A 23,473-nucleotide genomic window follows, 5' to 3' on the forward strand; every position below is an offset into this window, starting at 1 on the left:
AATAAAAAGCAAAGCTGGGCCATGTATGTTTTTATGTTTTAAATACCTACATATTTTGGGCAGAAATAATAAAGACTTATAAAAATTGTTAAGTATGCAATTCTACGACTATTTCATATATCACCAAAATAGCAAATATAACATTTTAAATTCTTATCCTTTTCAACCCAAGGCTCTGGAAGATATTTAAATTTTAGATATTTATTATTTTTTGAATAGGCATTATTCTTAAGGTTCAAAATTCAAGAGGCACAAGAAGGTAAAATGCTACCCTTCCTTCTATCCCCCCAACACTACTTAGAGGAAACTGTCAACCACTCTGTGATCATTCCCAAAGATGGTCTGCACACAAACAAGACCCCTGCTCCCCCAAGAAATAAAAGTGTGTATGTAATGTTTGGAGGAATCTGATATCAATGACTGAGGTAAAAAGAATATTCAGAATTTAAAACAAACATCTTTGGTAATTTCAGTGAAGTGAATACTACAAGATTCGAGAACATCCTCTACCAAGCCAAACACAAAGCCCAGGCTGTCGTCCACCAAATCACTACACCCATTCCAATCAAAAAGAGAAATCAAAATAATGAAAATGGCCTAAGAAAATGATAATGTGGTAGTCAAGGGAATATTTGTCCTATAATACTTCTGTGTTAAGATTTTCTGTTATGATTTCCTACTGAAAACTGCAATCTTACTGGACAGTTGGCTCTTTCTCAGGTTTTTCAGAGTACTCTATCTATGTTCATATTGGTCTAAGAATACTTAAACCATTACAGACTTTTAGGAATTAAGGTTGACTTTTACATGAAATAGATGCTCCCTTTCTGTCTTAAAACAGTAGTAGAAAGCAATAGATGGCTAGTTTGAAAGTTTTTTGCCTTCCAATTACATTAAACATTTTTCTTAAAAGATTATTTTAGAGAGAGAAAGAGGCAGGAGAGGGGCAGAAGAAGAGGGAGAGAGAGAATCCTCAAGGAGACTTCCAGATGAGCATGGAGTCTGACGCGGGGCTCCATCTCAGGACTACAAGATCATGACCAGAGCAGAAATCAAGAGTTGTACACCAATGGACTAAGCCATCCAGCTGCTCCACCCCCCGATTACATTAAAAAACAAAACAAAACAAAACAAAACACAATAGAACACACAACAAGAATATTAGAAGAAAAAATCATGACTCGCTAAAAGTGGATTGGCAGAGAGAAAAAAACAGTGGACATTTACTGTTTGAAGGATTTCTACAATTTCTATACATCACCAACATCCTCAATTTTCTGTACTAAAAAATGTAGAATACTTTCTGATGTTAATCAGCTTATGAGAACATTTCATTTCTCTCAATTATGTATCCTTCTTCAGTTTTTACAAATGTGACCAATCATCTGAGAAAGTGCTAATTGCTAACAATATTCATTTTTAAGACTCATATTTACTCTATTATCTGTTTTTCACTATATAGAAGCATAAGAAGCTGTTAACTTCTCCCTACTAGCTGGACATCCCCAGATATCTGTAAAAATAGATATAAACTATTATTTATAAATGTGCTTAAGGGGCATAGCCAATGTATAATATTTGTGTATTTTAGAACTTTACAAAGTTAAAAGCAGACTCATAAAACTGTACACATTTCTTTGGCCTTGATGGCATTTTCAAGTTAAAACATCAAGATAAAATTGTGAGGTTATACAAGAAAAAAATGTTCTTACTAAACATAAATTTTATATTGACAATTTTACTAGAATGTACATAACAAAACAAAGTAGAACAGCACCCAATAAAAACAATTTAACTTGCATGACCATTGCTATATTAAAATAACTCTGTATGTATATGCTGAAGTTCTTCCAATATGAGGTCACACTGGCATAATAAAAGTCCTTATGATCCTATGATTTCACCCACTAAGGCAATGGCACTGCTTTCTGTGCAACACTAATGAGGTGACCTTATTTTGTTTATGGTTTCTACCAACCATCTGGCATAGCCAAACCATTTAAACTGGACCAATGACTGTCACGGAAATACCTGAGGATCCTAGGACCAGCTCCACCTCAGAAAAGAATGACTGCTTGTAGCTGGAGGGATAAAAGGATTATTCTCTGTTTACTGGAAATTGACCATACTGCCAATAGTGAGGAGTTTCTCTCCAGGAAGTAAAAGCCAAAACTAATATATTAGCTATCAATGAGAAAAATAAACTATTGTTTATCCTCATATATTAACTGCCCAAAGTAAATTGTGCATTTAAAAAAATAAAAAAGTTACAAACACTTTAAATGTAACCAAGATAAAACCACCTAGGAACCATTTGGAAAGTCCCTCAAGAACCTGGTTTTAGGCTCGCTCTCTGAGAACCCCTGATCTCAGCAGAGTTAATTAAAGTAAGTCTGTTCAGAGACTACTGAAGGCATCAAAGATGCTATCTTGTTCACGAGTGGGACTTACTTGTGGTTGTGATGAAGGCTCTGAAGGCAAGCTGTGGGACGACCGGCTCCGAGGGGGTGGCTGTGGCGGGGTTTCCAAGTTCGGCTGGGGGGCAGACTGAGGCAAAGGTGCTGCCACAGGGACAAGAGGCTCCTGCATCTTCTGAACAGGTGGGGGCAGAGAAGCCTGCACAGGAAGGGCAGCCTGAGGCTTCAGTGGTTCAGGAAGAAGAACTGGCCCTAAACAATGAATTTTCAGATGTTAGGTATTTTCTTGAAAGCCACATTCTGTTCTTCCTTTCAGTGAGCTGTTGGGAGATTCTAGTCCCCTACTCCCCCACCTAGCAGCCTCATTTCTCAAGGCACATGGAAGGAAGGAAGGCTCTCCCTCCTTGAGTACATCGTGGAAAGTGAGAGGAGGGGAAAAAGAGAAGTGAAAAAATTCAGAACAAAACTGGTATTTCTACAATAGGGTCTACCTTTCAGGACTTCTGATGGTTTGCTTTGGCTTTCAGGAGTCAATCTTCCAGCAGATGCCCGAGCATGGCTCTGGGGGGCACTGATCACTCCTGCACGGGGTGGAACAGTCTGAAAATGGGAAACATAACATTTGAGACATTTATTTATTTTTGATAGATAAGATTTTATAAATATGTTTGCTTTTGTATCTCATTTAGTCTCCTTTCTGGCATTAGCTCCCATCTTGTCATTTTAATTCCTTTCTATTTATAGTCAGATAGTTTTAAGTTTTAAAACCTTCCTTTTGGGGATCCCTGGGTGGCTTAGCAGTTTAGCACCTGCCTTTGGCCCAGGACGCGATCCCGGAGTCCCGGGATCAAGTCCCGCATCAGGCTCCTGGCGTGGAGCCTGCTTCTCCCTCTGCCTGTGTCTCTATGTCTATCATGAATAAATAAATAAAATATTTTTTTAAAAAAATAAAACCTTCCTTTTTATTTTTGACTGTTATTTTGACTTTTTATGTGGCAAACATGATGTTAACTAAACACTCTATATAGGCATTTCCATTTCATCTTCAAAATACCCCTCGAGATAGGTTTAGCTTCTCCATTTTATTTTGTTTTATGATTTTATTTCTTTATTTGACAGGGAGAATGAGTGAGAGAGCCCAAGCAGGAGGAGGAGCAGAGGGAGAGGAAGAAGCAGGCTCCCCATTGAGCAGGGAGCCAGATAAGGGGCTCTATCCCAGAACCCTGGGATCACGACCTGAGCTGAAGGCAGATGCTTAACCAATTAAGTCACCCAGGTGCCCCTATCATCTCTATCTTATTTTTTTAAATATTTATTTATTCGTGAGAGACATACAGAGAGAGGCAGAAAACACAGACAGAGGGAGAAGGAAGCTCCGTGCAGGGAGCCTGATGTGGGATCAATCCCAAGACCCTGGATCATGACCTAAGCCAAAGGCAGTCGCTCAGCCACTGAGCCACCCATGTGCCCTTACCAACTCTATTTTAAATTAAGATGAAGAAATGTATACAATTTTCCCAAGGCCACAAAGCTAGGAAGGAAAGCCAGGACCAGAGCTCAAGTGTCACAAGTGGCGGGGCCCCACCCTTCCCTTAAGCAATACCTTGATTGGGGCCAGGGATGCTGTGAAAGCTCAAGAGGAGATGGAGATACACAACTAAGACACTTAAGAAAATCCACACCCTGAGATTGTTTTTTTTCAAACACAGATGTAAAAACTCCTGAATGACTAACTCAATGTGCTAAATTAAATACATTAAGACAGACACTGGTGAGAAATACGTTGTCTATTTTAATAAGTTTGCTGGAGGCGCTAAGCCCTCAATGGTTCTTATTTTTGGCATAGTTATTATTGTAATCACAAAATCCTGACTTACCTTCCCTATTCTGATGGCATTAAACAGAATACATAAAGTGCTTGTGGGAAGTGGCTGGCAAAGTCAGTGAAGAGTGACTTTCCCTTTCTGAAAAAAGGGGAATGGGTAACAGATCCTCTAGCTGTGTCTGTATATCTGTATCCCACACTTTATTTTTATTTATTTATTTTAGAGACAGAGATCATGAGCAGATGGGGAGGGGCAGAGGGAGGAAGAAAGGAAGAGAGAATTTTAAGGAGGCTCCACACCAGTGCAGAGCCTACCGTGGGGCTTGATCTCATGATCCTGAGATCACAACTTGAGTTGAAATCAAGAGTCAGGCACTCAACCAACTGAGCTACCCAGGGGCCCTGCTAAGACACTAATGTGGAGTGTAATATTATGTGGAGTAAAGGACTTTTAGGGTGGATGTTAAGTAGACAGCTACAACAGGAAAGACAAAGATTTGTCTTAGAAATGTTATGACCATTTCTTACTAGGAATTAGAAGCGGTTTCATTAGAAGAGGCCCCTGCATTTCTTCTGAGAGTACCAGCTCCCGCTTCCACTCTGCAGCTAGAGGCACCTTGCTGGTGCCCCACCCCACCTCCTGGCATCCCAGGCGCCACTGGACAAGCCACTGATTCTGGTTTCCATTTTCTTTTATTATTTGTTAGATCCCAGAGAAAATTTTCATTTAGGTAAACATTAGAATAATTATGTATATAAGAGAAAATACGATAAACACAGAAAACCACAGATTTACAAGGAAGGGAGAAGCCCTGAAATGCCATCTGCTCTCCTACTTTTACTACCTTCAGAACCAGGTTTAGTATATGGACTCTTATTATAAATGTTTTCCCTGCAATCTAGTTTTTAAATCTTTCTTATTAAAGGATGACTTTATATCCTCATTAATTATTCAGATACTAAAAGCTTAAAATGCTGCCCAAATACATTGCCCTCTCATAAACTTTGAGATTCTAAGTTGCTTAGTGACCATAATTACTTAAGTATATCACTTTTATTCAAATAATAAAGTATATTTCATTACTTTTGAAGAGTGTGCTAAATGTTATAGTTGAAAGGTACCCTGGAGGCATCAAGTGCCATGCCCTCATTTTAGACAGGCCACAGGATTTCCCAACATAACACATATGACTAATACCAAACTGGGACCTAGAACCTAAATGTCTTGGCTCATAGGCTAGGTGTTGCCTACCGGTCTGGCTGCACTGTAACCAGCAGGTCCTGGGCCTGTGAATCCTGCTTGAGGTGAAGGCTGATTGCGTCCTGAAACAAAGACATCACATCAAGTATTTAGGGTATTTTTTAAAAAGAAAGAAACAAGAAACCATGCACTTATATCCCAAGTGTCTACATGGTCCAGTTTTAAAGTTAAGTAGCTAAATTCAAGTGTTTTTACCTATAGTATCTTTCCGTGTTGTTCCAGGGCTTTTGGGTGCTTTGAAGCAGGAAGGGGAAAAAAAAATGAGTCATAAGTAAACACTCAAACAACACTGTGTAATATCCGTTGGCTGTTCTGTATCATTATCAGCACAAATGGGGGCGTGAGATGGGAACCAAAGGTACACTGCTTTGGATAACGATGAAGGCTATTATCAGCCCTGAAGAAAATGTCCCCAAAGAGAGAAAAATTAGTAGAATATGTAGAGTGACATTTATGAGAGACGACTTAGGTCTCAGGCTGATATATCAATCACAGAGCTACTTCTAAGGTGACCTTTCCACAGAGTTCTCTCCTGTGAACCTTGAAAACATAAGGTCAGCTTATGTGAATGGTCATGAGACGGGACACTACTGCCTCTCAGAGCTTGGCAGACAAACTGCTCCTGAGCAAACAGCATTTTCCAAGTTACACAAGGGTGCTCCTAACAACCCAGTTTTAGAGCTTCATGCTCTAGATATCACTATGGATTAAGTAATCTTAAAAGGAGGTATTTCAGATTTCTGCAACAAAATCCTGTGACGAAGGTAGAAGGCAGGCATATCTTACAACTAAGTATTTGCCTTATGGGTGATAGTGTTAACACGTGGTTCAAATTCACAAGAAAGGTAATGGACAAATGAAATAAGTCACTCCGGGGGTCAAAAGGCGGAGGGGGGCTGTTAAAGGTAGCATCTCAAATTTATTCTTTTTAAAAGGAAATTTAAGTGCCATTGTTACATTGAATACATCAGCCCTCTGGCAACTATAATCTTAATGAATGGCTTTGTCTTAATGGTCTTTTAAGGAAACTTAGTTCAGCATCATTATACATAAAAATTTATGTTATTTGAAATCACCCACAAAGTACATAGTCTTGGGCCTGAATTAATAGGGTTTAATTATAAATTTTAATTAATTTGTAAAACTTCAGAGTTGGCATAGTATATTTCTAAAGATCTGACTTCATAAAGTATTTTGAAAGGCATTCTTCTTAAAATAACATTGTACAGTAATTCCACATCCTAAGTAAATAGGAAATATATACAAAACAGAGTGCAAAACGACAGAAGAATCACAGGGAAATTAAATGGGGAACCCGTTAGAAACTATCCACAACACAGGATGGAAAGAGAAGAAGTACAAGATTACATGGTGTACATAAGAGAGGTAAGGAAGTTTACAGGTAGACTAAGGACAGGTTTAGTGTGCCTTTACACATGGGGGGCTGACATTTACAAGTGAGATGAGAGGTCCATTTCTATGGTGTAGAAGTCTTGTTACCTTCCATCTCTCGCCTAGCTGCCCCAGGACTGGGAGGGGCTCCAACACCTTTTTAGAGAAAGAACAGAAGCTGTATATTGTTCAGGGCCCACAGCACAGAATGAAAGGCAGGCACACAAAACAATTTCTGCGTTCAACTGACTTTTGCAAAAAGATTCTTTTACTCCTTTACAGTTCTTCAAAGATATCAATATAAACCAAAGCGACTTTCGATGCCTAGCCCAAACCCCAGTCCTCTCTTTCCTCAAACAGGATAGGAAGGGGAGGACACTGTTCTTTTCACATCAGAGATTACTAGCTGTACAGAATTTTAAAATATCTTAATGAAAGCTTTGGCTCTATGATCATCACATTATATCCACAGTTAAATCACTAATGAAAGCTCTAATATTTGACAGTCAAAGGTAGAAAAATCATAGTTTCAATTTCATTTTAAATTTCTATGAGATAGGGGCACCTGGGTGGCTCAGTGGTTAAGCATCTATCTTTGGCTCAGGTTGTGATCCTGGGATCAAGTCCCTCATCAGGCTCCCCACAGGGAGCCTGCTTCTGCCTCTGCCTATGTTCTGCCTCTCTCTGTGTGTCTCTCATCAGTAAATAAAACCTTTAAAAAAAAATTCTATGAGACTATATTAGTTTCTTAGAAGTTAGTTTTTGATGGATTATTTTAAGAAAACTCTGTAAGTACTATAATGACTCTCTTAGTGACTGCCTTAGAAGAGTTATTGGTTTATAGTTATTGGTTATAGTTATTAGTTTCAAAAAAATATGCTGCAAACATCCCTACAAAAGAATTATGAAAAGAAGCAACTTTAAAAAAATTCAGATTTCTAAATTTGATATAACTTTTCACAAATTCACTTAAAAGTTTATTTTCTGTAGTTTTTTCTTTATTGAAGGAAGGGGATAAATAGAACTTAACATAAAAATATAAATAAAAGCAGGAGTTTAAAATGGGAAAAATTAATTTTTTTGTAAGTTAATGGAAAAATTATCATCCAACAGTGTTCTGCAGAAGTTGTCATGCTAAAATAATCAAACTATACCTTTTATACAAAGTCCTTAAAATCTGTATACAAGCAAAGTCAACCTGTGATAACATGTGAATTGGCCAGCAATGGCATTAGGTAGCCAGAGCTGACATAGAACAACCACACATGCATAGTGAGTGAACCTTAACAATATTAATAGTGGATTTATAAATCTGCTCTTCTGCAGATCAATGATAATCCGCCTCAATCTCTCTTGAGAATTAGGTTAAATGGGGATCCCTGGGTGGCGCAGCGGTTTGGCGCCTGCCTTTGGCCCTGGGCGCAATCCTGGAGACCCGGGATCGAATCCCACGTCGGGCTCCTGGTGCATGGAGCCTGTTTCTCTCTCTGCCTGTGTCTCTGCCTCTCTCTCTAGCTCTCTCTCTGTGTGACTATCGTAAATAAATAAAAATTAAAAAAAAAAAGAATTAGATTAAATGAACTTGTCAAAAGTATACCTCCAACTGATTTTTATGAGAAATTTTCATGTAAAACAAATGAAGTACACTTTTTAAAAAAGTGACCCATTTGTTAATAAAAATTTCCTTATTAAAAAAATTTCCTTATTGAAAAAAAAAAACAAAATCATTGTTAAAAAAAGTGAAGCATGAGTTTTATGACCAGTTACAATAAAGCCATGCAAAATGAAAGATATATTTCAGATAATTATAACTTTAAGTTGCATTCCTAGGAAATTTTGCTAATCACTAGATTTGCTAAGTTTCTAGAAAAGGAAAGTACCAGTGCATCACTAATCAAATACTTGGAAAATATTTACCATATTTACTATACCTGAATTCCTTTTAAAGTTAATGTGATTTGAGGGGAATTATATTTGTGTAACCAAACTAACTATATTTATTAAGAAAAAGTGTATCAGTCCTTGATGAGTAATTCAACTACGTCTACTCGGAGAATGGAAGCCTTTATCAGTTCTGTTCACTAATAAAACTATAATCTTTTACTCAACAGGAATATAATGGAAGTTTGGCACTATTTTTAACTTGGAGTATAAATATCATTCACTTTGGCTTTTATCAAACAAATCTAAAATGTCTTTTCATTACACGGATCAAACTCTAAAACATAAATAAACCAAGAAGCATGTATTAGAACAAATATAAATGGTTACCTCCGAATTCTTTTCTAGCAGGTGCAGGACTCCTAGCCCCTTATAGTTCATAAGAAAATATGCAGCAAGAAGGAAAGGACATTAAATAAAGAACTGAATGTCAAATATTTACTATAGTATTCATGATGTTAAATATCATGTGGGAACTACATATTAGTATCTTGGTACTGTAAAAAAGCTATTATTTAATGCAAATACTTCTAACAATTTAAGTTTTAACTAAACTTACTTAAAAAGAATATTTAAGCAAACATATAAAACTTGATCATAAATAAGTATATGTATGTTCCTTGGTTCTAACTATATATTTTACAGAAATTAGTACAACTACATCAAATTAGCAAAAACAAAGCAAACATTTTGTGCACACCTGTAAGAAGGCAGCTAGAAAAACCTATCTCTGAAATCCAGTTGGGAAACACTCTTTTTACCTGTTCTGTTGCTCCTACCACATACCTGAGAGAAAAGCTCAGGTAGTAGCAACAATGATAGAAAAACAATAAAATCTAGAAGCTCGGGTTTGAAAAATGCAAGACTTTTTAAAAGAGAATGTAGGAATATTTTCCAGTCTGGCATTAGTGGAAATCAAACGGTTTGTTACCTGAAGGTGGAGGTGGTCTCTGGGGGGGCGCAGGGCGTGCGGGGGGAGCAATCGGGCGGGGAGGAGGTGGCCGTTTGGGCTCAAGGGGCTGGGAATCTCTTTGCTGTAGCTGTGTTGCTGGGAGAGTGTCGACAGGAGAACCTAGAAAAGTATGTTAGGTAAGATCAGATTCTACGTGGGTGTGAGCACAAAGATATGGTACTTCCCAAGACATATGATATATTCACAATTCTCCATTGGTACTATAGCACACTGACATGCATTTTTATTACCAATAACACAAGCAGTTCTGCCATTAAATTCCCCTTCGAGACCACAGAAGCAATAGCGCTAGCTAGCTCCATATGGACACCTCAGCTAGGCCCCAGGAGCACTGATTTACTGAGTGGCCCCATCAAGAGGGCAAAAGTGTTGGTTCAATGAGGTCATTTGCAGCCTGCTGGCCTATCCAGAGAAGAAAAAACGCATCTCTTCTTTTCCCTATACCTATCTAATGAAGCCAGTCCTCTAAGAGTAGTAGTATGGAGAACTGGAGAAATTTATGAAATGGAAGACATTTTCTGGAGATGTTGGTAAGCATAGAACAGTGATTTAGTCATAGGATATAACAACTTCCAGAGACAAATCTTCCAGTTTTGGAGGAGTAATGACTCTTAAATTTGAATTCAAAAAAATTCTTTGTCTCTCCTTGCTTCATACTATAATATAGGTTATGCATAGATAGATAGTTAAGCCCAGATAGTTAAGAGTTCTTCATATACTGACCAAAAAAACATCGATTTTACGATATGGATAAACCTAACCTCACAGAAGAAAAGGTTTGAAAGCGATGATGAGTTTCCTTTCCATTCAGGGCTTACCATTTACAAGTTTCCTCTTTTGCATGCACAGAAAACATGGGACAGATCCAAAGGCATCAGAGATTTGACCACCTAAAATCAAATAGGTCAGCTAGGGAAAGTTACATAAAGCTTTAAATAAATACCCACTTTGTGAGCTCGGGTGCCCAGGAGTTCTTGATGGTGCTCGGCTTGGTCTTACAGGAAGGGAAGGTACAGGGCCCTCCGATATGGTCGGTGACTGGCAGGGACTGGTCCGGGGTGAAGAGCCTGGGGAAGTGCCCAGGCCAGAACTTGAAGATGGCTGGAGGTGCTGGGGAAGAATTTCCTCCACTTCAGCACTGTAGTCATCGACATCACCTAAGGAAAGGAGGTTGTCAAAATCACCACCATTTTAACTTTCTCAGAGATTGTTTTCACCCATCCAGGTTTTAAGAGGTTCAATACACAAAATAAATGCTAACATTATGACATTGCAAACACGTACAGGTTAAACATGTAGACATAGATGAAAAATGTATATGTATAGAACCAGAATGAGTATATATGCCCTTACAGAAAACTGTAAAGATAGCCCATTACCTCAGAGCAGCAGGATGCCAGCAGTGCCTAACATCTGGAGCTGGGCTAACACATGACGACTTTCAATATTCCACTGAGCAGCTATCTCAGTGCTGGCTGACTCAGAAGTTTACTACTCTCCTTCCAAACCTTCTTACTTGCTCCATGGAACCACTCCTTCCCCATTGCCCTCAGCTCCACTCCAGCCCTCAGACAGCCATGCACCCTTCGTCAAGGCTCCTCACCTGAGGCCTCCCAATCTCTCCACCTTTCCTCAGGGTTGGAGAGTAGAGGCAGGGTGCCCTTTGCAACCTGGTTCCAGTTTCAGAACACTAATCCTCCAATTCTGAACAAAAAGGTCTACTTCGAGGCTATGCCAGCAGGAATTTATGTTAACGCCCTTCGCATCCCCTAGCTGCCATCATCTCCAACCTCCATCCTTCCAGTGACTTGAATCCACTCATCAAGGACTAAGCAGAGAGTAGGATGATGGTTGGGTCCTACCATCTTTCTGGGTGACATCAAAATCCATGGAGATAGGACATCAACAACCATAATACCTTGGTCTTGTCCTTACATTCTCTTCCACTCAAACATACACAGCCCTCACAACTGCCCTCGCTCTGAAATAATACTCAAAAAACACTTCATTCTGATCACTACCTCCCAGCCTGCCAGTTCTCTCCCTCAGTGACTCTTGCCCCTTGTGACTTTATCAGGATCCAGGCCTTTGATCCCTCTGCTTTTGGTCCCTATCCCTTTCTGCTTCTCTGGATCTGTCCTCAGTTTCTATGGCACTTCACCTTGGCCACCCTCATGCACTACTCTTCTGTCCCAGCTGCAGCAGTTCCACTTTGAACCTCTCCATCACTGCACCAGGGCTGCTGAGTGCTGCTGCTGCTGCTGCTGCTGCTGGAGAGAATCCCGTGGTGCCTATGATTGCAGTCGTATTAAATTTGCAATGTTTAGCCTTCTCTGGGATCCCAAAGCTGCCTGGCAATTTCATTACTGGCTCTCCCCTGACTCCTTCTCAGGAGCTTTATCTCAAAGCTTCTCAACTCTCCAGACACTGTGGGTTATCCTACTGCTACAGATAACCTCAACTTTTAACATTTCTCAGAGGAAAAAGAAGTCCTAAGATGGGACCCCCATCCCCTTCAACAACCTGCTGCCAAGCTGTGTCCAATCCCACAGCTGCACTCAGGTCTTGTGGTTCTGCCCACCCCCGTTTTCCCCGTGACCTGTTCTATCACCACTTCTGCCCTGCTGGTCCCTAACATTGTCAGCCAGCTCTCAAGCCTCTTTCATTTCAAATGGCACTCCCTGGATCCCCAATCTCCCTGGAGCAAGTGCCTCTCTCTCCCCAGCCCCATCTTCACTTCCCTAAAGAGCTGTGTAGAGACACTCTCTCCACTTCCTCACCTTCTCTCCACACCTCAATTTACCACCATCTGCCTTCATCGCTGCACTGAAAGTACTCTCATGAGTGTTGCCAACAGCCTCCTTCATTGGTATTAAATCCAAAGGGCAAGTGGTGGTCTCCATATCTTCTCATCTCTCTGTGACACAGGATTCCTCTGACTATGCCTTCCTTGTTATCACTTCTTTCCTTGATTTTTAGGCCAATCTCCTGGCTCTTTGACATTTATAGTTGTTTCTTTTTCATTTTCCCTTTGTGAGCGGCTGCCTTTTTCCTGACCTTAAAATCTGTTCATTCCCAGGACCAGTTTTTTCCCATCTCTATACAGTCCTTTTTACCAAGCTAATGAAAAAGCATGCCTTGAGCTGCCATCAGAGCTGCCCTGTGAGCCCAGAGGTCTCTGCGGAGCACCAGGTCCACATACCCACAGCCTATATGTGGGCCCAGAAGGCTCCAAAGACACCTCAGTCCAACATGGTCCAAACCAAATTCATCTTCCACTCCACATCACTCCCCCACCTGCTTTCTTCTCTCTCCCTTTACTTCCTCATGAGTGGAATACTTATGCAAGAACATTAAGCCTTTTCCTCTTTTGGTTCCTGTATGTTCCTTCTTCCTGGTTCACTCTCTCTCTCTCCTTCATCTAATTCTCAGCCAGTCTTCATTCAGACTCTCAACTCAAATTTCAATTTCTCTGGGAAACCTTTCCCAACTTCCAAAATCTGAGGTAGGTAACTGTCCTGTGCACTACCACAGCGTTGTTCATTACTGCATCTCTGTCACTAATTCTCACTGCTTGCTCACTTGTAGCACCACTAAGCTAGGAGTTCTGGAAGGGCAGGATGACATCTGTTGAATTTCTGGCACCTAGTATGCACTTGGCACATACAATGTAGGATATAAATGTATGGACTAAGCCAATGAATGAACAGAGGAACATGAAAGCTGGAGTTGTAAGGATTCAACTTTTAATTGTGTTAACTGGATATACATGGCCTCACAGTATGATATATTGTCATTTTTTAAACTAAGGGATGCACTGTCATGGGAAATATGCTAGAATAATACAGCATATAGCATGAGAAGGCACCTTCATTTCTTAATCACATTTAAGGAGGGATGCCTGGGTGGCTCAGCGGTTGAGCAGCATCTGCCTTTGGCTCAGAGCCTGATCCTGGAATCCTGGGATCGAGTCCCACCTCAGACTCCTTTGCATGGAGCCTGCTTCTCCTCCCTCTGCCTGTGTCGCTGCTTCTCTTTCTGTGTCTCTCATGAATAAATACATAAAATCTTTAAAAAAAAATCACATTTAAGGAAATTATTATCCAGATAACTGGATACTAAACACTAAATTTGAAATAGCTACATGTATATGGATCCATTCAAATGCATGTGTTCCTAGCCTTCTTGAGAATCCTTTAAAAATTACTTTGAAAAGGATCTTCTTTTGTTGTAACTACTTAGAACTCATTTCTGTTGTTAGAACACCCATTTTGAACTTCTACTTTTCTACCTTAACTGCAACTAGTAGGACCATAACCCCATACCAGAAATACCAATTCGTGCTCCTAGCACAGAAGGACATAAACCTACACTTGTAAAGATCTTAACCTTTAAATGGAAGAATGGCCAATACATTTGCAATCTGAAGTCTAGGTACAGGCAAAAGAGACACAATACAATGCAAAACAAATTTAATTAATACTGCTCTGTGTGTGGCAAGAAGATAGAGATGGATAAACTTGGAGACTAAGACTTCACTGATAGGAAGGACACTTATCTAGAAGCACAGAAGTCAAAGTCAATGTGTTCCATAAACAAACCTTCCATATCAAAATCTGCGGTGACCTCCGCATCTTCACCAAGCAGGGTGGAGCTTGTCGATGATGGCAATGCAACATTAATTTTCTCTAAACTCATTTCTTCCTCCAAATTTTTGATCCAGTCTGGACTTTTTAAAGTAATAGTTATAGTCCGACCCAATAACTAGTTGATAAAAAGAGATGGAAAATACAAATTCATTGGCATGAAAATTATCTTGGAAAAAAGCAACTGTTTTAGTTACACTATGCAATAACCTAGACTTCATTCAGCTAGATTCAATACAATGTATACTGTCTCACATATACTGAATTTTTAAGTACCTTAAACATTCCCAATCTTTGCTCTAAAAGACCGTGTTGCTAAATCTAAGGTCTTTCTTCTAAGATGCACACAGATCCAGGTTTCCTTTGCTGTAGCCAGTGTCTTTCCCTGGCCAGATGTAAATTCACTGATGACTTTGCTACATAATTTTATACTTCCTTTGATTCTGATCCACAGGTTAAGTAACTGTTCTTACATGAAACAATTCTAGAAGAGAAGGATTGGCATTCTGCCTTTCCTATAACTGTGAGTGGCTTTTAGACAAAAGTATGATCTAAAACAAATACATTATAATTAAGTCACACCAGCCTGTTGATGTATTTTAAAAATAATCTCAAAAAACTTGTAGACAGCCACAGACTCCCTGGTCTCAAACAGAGACTGTGCACTAGAAAAACATTCTCATTTAAAATTCATACCATGTAACAAATTTGCTTTTTAAAATGTAAGCTCTCTCCTACATAGTTTCAACTCCCTTCATTTAAAGAGCTTCTGGAGTATATAAAATAAGTGAACTTTTCTGGTATTTCCAAATAAGCTGTGTAGCTGTGACCAACATGCTGAGAAGACAGCCGGCACCTCTGTGGGTACAGATCTTCCTTGGCTCCAAGTGCTATCGAATTAGAATTCCTTGAAGGCACAGAATGGAGACACTGAAAGCTGTTGGCCTAAATGGTACGGTTTTTAATAGCGATTTAGAATCTGCCCTGAGCTTTGAAGTTAGTGTTGTAAGAAGCTAATCATCCTTCACCTGCCTATCAGAGCAAATCAATTCCATTTCAGAACTTGGCAACACGCTTCATAGGTCTTTCAAGAACATGCTCAAGAAGGTCATCTTTGGGGGCACCTGGGTGGGTCAGTGGTTGAGCATCTGCCTTTGGCTCAGGTCATGATTCATGATCCCAGGGTTCCGGGATCGAGTCCTGCATCAGGCTCCCTGTGAGGAGCCGGCTTCTCCCTCTGCCTGTTTCTGCTTCTCTCTGTGTGTCTCATGAATAAATAAATAAAATCTTTAAAAAAAAAAAAAAGGTAATCCTTTAGGTTTACCCCATTTAAACTAACTTTTTCCAGATCCTCCCCTGGAATGGAAGAACTCTTATGGATCTACATCCTAAAAGATCTGGGGCTGAAATAATGTTATTAACAAAGGCAGCAGACTAGACATTTGGAAATGTCTAACTTTCAAAAGGACAAATTAAACATTATTACGTACTTTCCATAAACATAATTTTTACAGAATTTTCAAAATATTTTTAGGGAGCTAAGAGAGGGTATTTCCTAAGAGCATAATGCAGATAAATAGACTTAAAGGTGAGAGGGCTGAATTAGAGGGGAAAAAATAAAACAAGGAAAATTAAACTATCAGAGAAAGGCAAAAGACATACTCAGCAAGGGAGTAAGCTGGTAAGGTCAAATTGAGAGTTGCTCTTAAATATTTATATCCTTGGGGATGAGGACATGCTTTTGAAGAAACTAAAGCTAGAAGTTAAAAAATCTGTAATTTTCCATTCAGTTAAGACACAATAAAGTTACAATACTGACAGGAATGTCTGCAGCACAAATGGAAAGGGACTGAACTTTACACCAAGGCTGCTTCAGAAGATGAATAAATACCCCAGGGAAAAATGGGTTAAGGACATGAACAGCTCATTTAGAAAGTACCAATGGCCAATAAATTAAGATAACCAGCAATCCGAATCTTCATGGAAATGACATACTACTTTTGGTTTTCTAGGTTGTCAAAGTTAGAAATAACCCAGCATCAATCAGGATGCAGATCTTAGGTAATCTGAGGCATTATATAATTAGATCTATACTTTCTGAAGAGCAATTAGGCAGCAAGCACCAAATTTTAATATGTCTATTCTTTCTAATATAGCAAATTTAATATTTAGGGATTTATCCTAAGGTCAGGAATAACAGGAGAAGCACACAAAGTTATAGTGTACACAGGATTTCCCTGGAGTGGTTTTAATAATTAAAAGTTGGATAAAATCTAGCTATTAATAAGAGTTTGTTAAATAAATTTATGTATTTATCCACATAATGAAATTAATGCAGACATTAACAATTACATATTTGCTCATAGAGAAAAATGTCCACGACATAGTCTCAAGTGAAGAGGTAGTGAGAAAACAGCATTTACAACACAATCTTGTTTGTGTCTGTGCATGTATGTATAAGTGAACATGTATATCCCACTTGTGTTAATACACACACAAATGTATATATAATCCCATTGGTTTTTATATACATGCATCCATGAAGGTTAAGAGAAATTATTTTGTAATGGTTGGATTAGTGTTTTTCATTATCTTTCTTTACAATTTATTTTGCTTGGGTATGACTATTACACTAGGAAAAACTAGCATATAAAACCTCTTTCAAAAGCAGTATGTGTGGAAATTTTACTTTTATTCCAAGGAAACTCAAGTAATGTGATAGAAGAGGAAGCTCAGAGAAGTCCTTATGAGCTGCCTGCTCACTGTTGGGAGAAATTAGGCCTGGACTTTAGATCATCTAGTCTAGTGACCATATACTTAGTAATTTAGGATCTATCCAAAAGCATTCAGAAAAAACAGACACGGGACTTTATAGAAGTAAACTATTCTAGGTCATTGATGTAAATTTCTTCCATCAATAACATTTTTAAATCATAGGTTAGGAATACCTCCACTAATTGAAAGTTTCCAAAAATATTTCAGGGAGATGGATTTGTCATCTATGGGAATTATTTTACCTATACCTGAATAAGGTATCTGGGTACCATGATCTAAGCCAATAAAACAAGTTCCTAGGAATACAGTACATCTTCTTCTCCTGTTTTCTTGTAAAGCATTTTCTTCATTTTTTTTTTAAATTTTTATTTATTTATGATAGGCACACAGTGAGAGAGAGAGAGGCAGAGACACAGGCAGAGGGAGAAGCAGGCTCCATGCACCGGGAGCCCAACGTGGGATTCGATCCCGGGTCTCCAGGATCGTGCCCCGGGCCAAAGGCAGACACCAAACCGCTGCGCCACCCAGGGATCCCCATTTTCTTCATTTGATAGAAATTTTCCTACAATGAATGAGCCACAATATGTATCTCAATTAATAAAGTTTCCATATAATAAAAATCCAATTAGGTGGTAAACACGTTTTCTTCTTAGTCTCTTACCAGTGGTTAGTATCTTTAGGGAGGATCAAAGTAATTCCAAGCCAGTCAGAAACCTAGTCTAAGTAATAAATATTAAAACACACCATAAGGCTTTGCACTGGAAATACATTTAGACGATTTCGCTGCATGTCTATAAAAACATAATCTTCAGATACCTTATTTCAAAATGGTTTAGAATCAACAAATGCTACCTTACCTCTTTACCATTTAGGTTCAGAACACTCAAGGCAGAGCTTCCCTCCAAAAATGTGACCCACATTTTATCTTCCACAAACCTTCAAGAAAAAAAATAAACCATAAAAAATAATACCTTATATATAACTAGCCCAATGACTATTGATTAACGGGCCCATAGAGGCCAGGAAGTGAAAAACAATGGGGAGAGCAATAGGATCACTGATGATCTGAAGAGGGCACTCTTCCTCTAAAAGCTTTCAAATTCAAATTTGTTTCAAATATTATGCTAATAAAGCAGGACCTGTGGACCTCCCATTTGTGATCCATGCTAATCTAATCCTTCACTTCACTGACAAGGGAAAAAAGGGCCAGAGGTTCTAAGTGGCTTGTTCAAAGTGACTCTAGAAGGATAATGAGTTACAGGGCTAGAATCCAAGTCCCTTGTCCCTGTAGTCCAGAACTATATATTTTCACAGTCTCGATGACTTCCCTGAAGCAAATTTCCGTTGATCAAGAAATAAGATAGGGAGTTGTCATTAGAATGTTTAAATCTGACTGGCCCTGAGCTGCCTTAGTTTGTTGTGGTCCTTGCCTTTATTCATTGACAGCCATTTACTCTCTTGGGACTTCAGTGGCCTTTGCTATGATTCTAAGTTTGTAATTTTGAAATAAGAAACCCCAAAAGAAAAAATAAAAAGGACACTAAACAAGTTCTGAATAAGATGATCACTGACATGTAATAATGTTATAGTTTTAAAAAAAGAGGAAAACAAGAGTAGTATCAGTCTTATTCATAGAAACAATTTTACACATTGAACGACCCCCAATTATACAAATCAAGACCAGAAATCCCTGCAGATTTTTCAAAGGGGTAAATATGTACACGTGTACATACACACACTTAACCTAGGATTCAAATGTATGGCTGATGTGTATCAAGAGGAAGAGGCTAAAAAGCAGAAATATGAATAAGTACGTTATCCTGTCTAAATCAGAGGGCTGGAACAGATTCTACAATCACCCAAATATGACCAAGATAAGTGACTTAATTTCTTTGGCATAAAGTTACTAAGCTACAGGATGCCATCATTTGAAAGACACAGGGACATCATTCCCATCTGAATACCTGAATACCTCCATGTTCCCAATGGAGAAGATCCCTCCTCCAAAGGTTATACTCTCACTACCATAAAGTTGCACTTATGCTCACCAGTCCCCCAACCTCAAACATTACAACAGCTCTCCTTCTATCCATGGGGGATACATTCCAAGAACCCCAGTGGATGCCTGAAACTGCAGATTGTACCAAACCCTGTCTATACTATGTTTTCTCTACATACATACTTACAATAAAGTTCAGTTTATAAATCAGGCACAGCAAGGGCTTTGCAATAATATTAAATAGAACAATTATGACAATATACCGTAATAAGTGTTATATGAATGTGGTCTCTCTCAAAATATCTTATTGGATTGTACTCACCCTTCTTGTGATGATGTGAGATGATGAAATGCCTACATGACAGATCAAGTGAAGGGAATGACATAGGCATTATGGAATAACAGCAGGCTATTACTGACCTTCTGACCCTACCTCAGAGGGAGGATCATCTGCTTCCAGATCACAGATGACCTCACGTAACTGAAACCATGCCTTAGTTTGTTGTAAACCATGGATAAAGGGGGGTCCACAGTGTTTGTTCTTTGGTAGTAGAACCAAAGCATTTGTGGTCATATGGCAAGGCTCATTTCTTGATCATATCCTTAATTAGCAATGTGCTCCTTATGCATTTTTAACTTTAGCAAGAGATTCTAGTTCCTTTTTTTTCCCAAAGATTTCATTTATTTGAGAGAGAGAGAGAGCAAGCAAATGCGAGTAGGGGGAAGGAGAGTGGAAGAGGGAGAAGCAGGCTCCCTGATGAGCAGGGAGCCCAACATGGGGCTTGGTCCCAGGACCCTGATATCAGGACCAGAGCTAAAGGCAGATGCTTAACTGACTGAACCACCCAGGTGCCCCCATGATTCTGGTTCTAATAACCATGGGCTTATGTAGATCTTTTCAGAAGCTGTGTTTTCTTCCTGTTTTCTACTACTAGGGTAAAAGCTTCTAGATTTTTCTCTCAATTAATAAAAGTATCTAAATTTGCCCTGTTTACATTTCCAGGGAATCTCTTATTTACAAATAAATGGGTTTACAGACTTTGGTCACTCCTGAATGGTTGTTTTATTCTAGACCAAAAGATAATGGTCAGCCTAGCTTTACTGGTGACAGTAGTCCTCTCCTTGTTTACTTCCATGTCTGCTCTTTCTATTCTAAGTTGGTTGTCCACAGGTATAACAATGAGAATATTCCATGTGTGGAGGAAATGCATAGTTTTATAATGTTAGGGTAATACCTTGTTTTGTTACCAATATTTTTTCTAATGATGACAAGTACTTTGGAGAAAACTTTTGACTCCAAATTTAATACCAAGTTCCTTTGAGACTAGGTTATAAAGAGGTTTTTCTTTATCAGAGTCTTTCATCCTTTATGTACACCTTGGATTCTTTTACGTTTGCTCATGAGGACACTTGCCTGCTACAATGCTGCCCACATGGCGCTCCTGGTAATTTGGCTTTCTGTACTTGGCAAAGCTTACTTTCATCTGTAAACTTGGAGATTTTACTACGTACTTCCTAGTACCTTAGGATTTTAGAAATTTTTGTTTTATTTTAAAGCTCTGGGATGGATCTTTGTTAAAAAGTTTTGAGGGACATATAAATGCAATTTCTTCTCTATTTGCTCCTTTACTCTCTGAAAGGGCTCTAGGTTTCTTAGGCATTCTTCCTGCTCTACAGAAAGCACACCATCCTCAGTCTGTGGAGTACTTTGTTTAAGATCTAGGGAAGCCATTACACAATTCTGGTCTTCCCAACTAGATTATAAGCAAGAATAGTCTTCAATTCTCCTCTGCTCTTCCACAGCACCTAATACAGAGATCTATCATCCAAATATCTATAAAACATACCTAAATGAGTAGATGAAAAGCACAGAAAGAAATCAAACCTCTTCCCCATGAAATTCAAACACATACATGTCATTCAGTCTCTCAAAAACTGCTGAACACTTGGAAGAGAACATTTTTTTAAACAAGGAAAGAAGCATCTGGTTCTGCAAAAGGCAGATGGTTAAGTCAAGCTGGAAATGAAGACTGGAATGGATGACTCCTGACTATTCCTCCTGTGGTGCTGTTTTTTTGTTAGCTGGAAATTAAATGTACTTAAAATTTCTTAAAACATCAGATTTCTTAAACTGAGGGAGGAAAAGTCACTCTGCTTTACTCCTAGCTCTCCTAACGAAAATAAAACAGTGATCGTAGCTCCATTTTTGCCATGGGGTTGTGTTATACATTAGATTGTATGGGAGTCTTAAGATACCATATCTAAATGCATACGTTTTTGTCATCAATTGTTCACACAAACTTTTGTTACTCAATTGCAAAGCTTTCTAACCACAATTTAGTTTCAAAACCTATGAATCCTTTGAATAACATTTCTATAGTATGATATTCCTGTAGTTTGGAAATAAAAATACAGTTGACCCTTGAACAACACAGGTTTGAACTGCACATGTCTGCTTATGTGGATTTTTCCCGATACATACAGTACTGTGTTTGCTCTCCTCCTTATGATTTTAATAACATTTTCTTTCCCCTAACTTACTTTATTTATTATTAGGATATATGACATATAACATATAAAATATGTTAACTGACTGTTTACCTTACTAGTAAGGCTTCCGATCAATAGTAGACTCTTAGTTTTGGGGGAGTCAAACTTCTAAGTGGATTTTTGGCTGCCTGGGGGTGGTCAGTGCCCCCAAATCCCACACTATTCAAGGATCTACTATACTCCTATGCTATTCAAACAATAAAAAGGTAATTTCTGACACAGAAAAATACTTATGAGTCATGAGCTGCTTTTGGACACTAAATATTTTACTCACCTTATGAGGATAACTTCACCAAAATTTGTAAACTGCTGCAGAAGCTCATCAATCAAAGCATCATCGAAAAAATTATTTTCTTGGACAGAACTTTTGATTGAGACCAATACTGTACCATCTGGTGGGCCCTGAACTGCGATTACTTCTTTATAAATGTTTTGCCTCTCTTCAGCTTCAACTTCAAATATATCTATATCAATCAGGGCAACGACAGGCCTTGAGGCATAAAGGAAGATGAGTGTGTTAGAAATGTTTAAGAAAGGATGTATTTCAAATAAATTTCAAGCACCATTAGAAGTACCAAGACTTTAAACCTATGGTCAGAAGTCTTCAGCTCAGCTCTTCCATAGTGCAGCAAAGTGCCAGGAGTCCATGTGTACAGGATTTTGCTTCCATCTTGAAAACTAGCATTTAGAAGATCTAAATCTTCAGCTGTAGTCAGAAATAAAAAGTACACACACACACACACACACACAAGAGAAGCTACATGAGCATGACAGATCATGGGGAGCAAGGAGCTAGCTGCTTTGCTTTATTGGCCTCAGTCACCCAAGGCTGGGATGCCTGATACACTTGTTAGTCAGCAGGAAGTCTAGATACCTTTAACTTAGAGAGGTGTTTTGGTTAAATTATCACTGTATGCTTTACTTAGTAAAAATTAAGGCTTTACTTCTGAGATTAAACGCCTGTGACCATATAGTGTTTCATAAGCAATTCAACAAATGGCAGTTCATTATATTTATGAACCATATTAGTTATTCAAATTAGCTTTGCGCAGTGGCAGTATCGTAGCCAATGAGGTTTATCCGAGGTGCTATTATTGCTGCTATTCAAATTAAAAACCTTTATTAGCACTCCATTGAGATTTTCATAAAAATTTCAGAAAATTGTTTCCTTGTTTCTTTTTATATGAATTTGTCACTGAAAGAAAATAGACTAAAAAATTAAATTTTTATAAACAAGTCTGAGAATATTTTAAAAATTGTTTTATATTTTATCTCTTCTATTCTAGAAACCTTTGTTGAAAAAAAGCAGCCCTCCTCCCTTAACATTTATATCACTCCCTTCTTCCTCCTAAAATTCGCATTAGCAAATTTAAATGAGGAAGTTCATGTCCGAACCTGATCTGTCAAAAGGCCACTTCCTTCTTCTCCAGAGGACACGGTCTGTCCAAGCAGGGGTGCGGCACTTTTCACTGGTGTCATAGTCGTCAGAAAACAAGTCATATTTGTATGTCGGAGCAAAGGTCACTTTTCCTTCTAAAAATCCTCTAAAAATCTAAAACAAACATACGCAAAGTAAATTATTTGAAAAAAAAAAGTTCTGTTTTCATTCAGACAGCCATTCATTAAATGTTTATTATGCGGTGGAGATTCACACAAAATTTGTGTCCATTAGATAAACACTTCTAACTGAATGG

The 23,473-nt window shown here is 38.6% G+C and overlaps 1 protein-coding gene and 1 non-coding gene across 11 annotated transcripts in view; one reads left to right on the plus strand and one right to left on the minus strand.

Moving 5' to 3' along the window:
* SYNJ1 (synaptojanin 1) overlaps window positions 1–23,473 on the minus strand; it is a 91,875-nt gene that overhangs the window by 7,049 nt on the left and 61,353 nt on the right. For 5 of the 10 annotated variants that reach the window (XM_055313348.1, XM_055313347.1, XM_055313356.1 and 2 more), the window contains 13 exons: window positions 23,175–23,331; window positions 22,368–22,485; window positions 22,054–22,269; window positions 18,088–18,166; window positions 14,411–14,573; window positions 10,757–10,966; window positions 9,768–9,908; window positions 9,167–9,205; window positions 7,004–7,051; window positions 5,699–5,737; window positions 5,495–5,565; window positions 2,909–3,017; window positions 2,452–2,669 (listed from right to left, as the gene is read on the minus strand). In XM_055313348.1, the coding sequence (XP_055169323.1) occupies window positions 2,452–2,669; window positions 2,909–3,017; window positions 5,495–5,565; window positions 5,699–5,737; window positions 7,004–7,051; window positions 9,167–9,205; window positions 9,768–9,908; window positions 10,757–10,966; window positions 14,411–14,573; window positions 18,088–18,166; window positions 22,054–22,269; window positions 22,368–22,485; window positions 23,175–23,331 (1,608 nt within the window). The remainder of the gene's footprint in view (window positions 1–2,451; window positions 2,670–2,908; window positions 3,018–5,494; window positions 5,566–5,698; window positions 5,738–7,003; window positions 7,052–9,166; window positions 9,206–9,767; window positions 9,909–10,756; window positions 10,967–14,410; window positions 14,574–18,087; window positions 18,167–22,053; window positions 22,270–22,367; window positions 22,486–23,174; window positions 23,332–23,473) is intronic. The other 5 variants (XM_055313352.1, XM_055313357.1, XM_055313349.1 and 2 more) reach the window with 4 other exon arrangements.
* LOC129502272 (U4 spliceosomal RNA) lies at window positions 22,820–22,966 on the plus strand. Its single transcript, XR_008662924.1, has one exon. It is a non-coding gene; the product is annotated as a U4 spliceosomal RNA (small nuclear RNA).

The sequence above is a fragment of the Nyctereutes procyonoides genome, unplaced genomic scaffold (genome assembly GCF_905146905.1).
Source record: "Nyctereutes procyonoides isolate TBG_1078 unplaced genomic scaffold, NYPRO_anot_genome, whole genome shotgun sequence".
Taxonomy (NCBI): domain Eukaryota; kingdom Metazoa; phylum Chordata; class Mammalia; order Carnivora; family Canidae; genus Nyctereutes; species Nyctereutes procyonoides.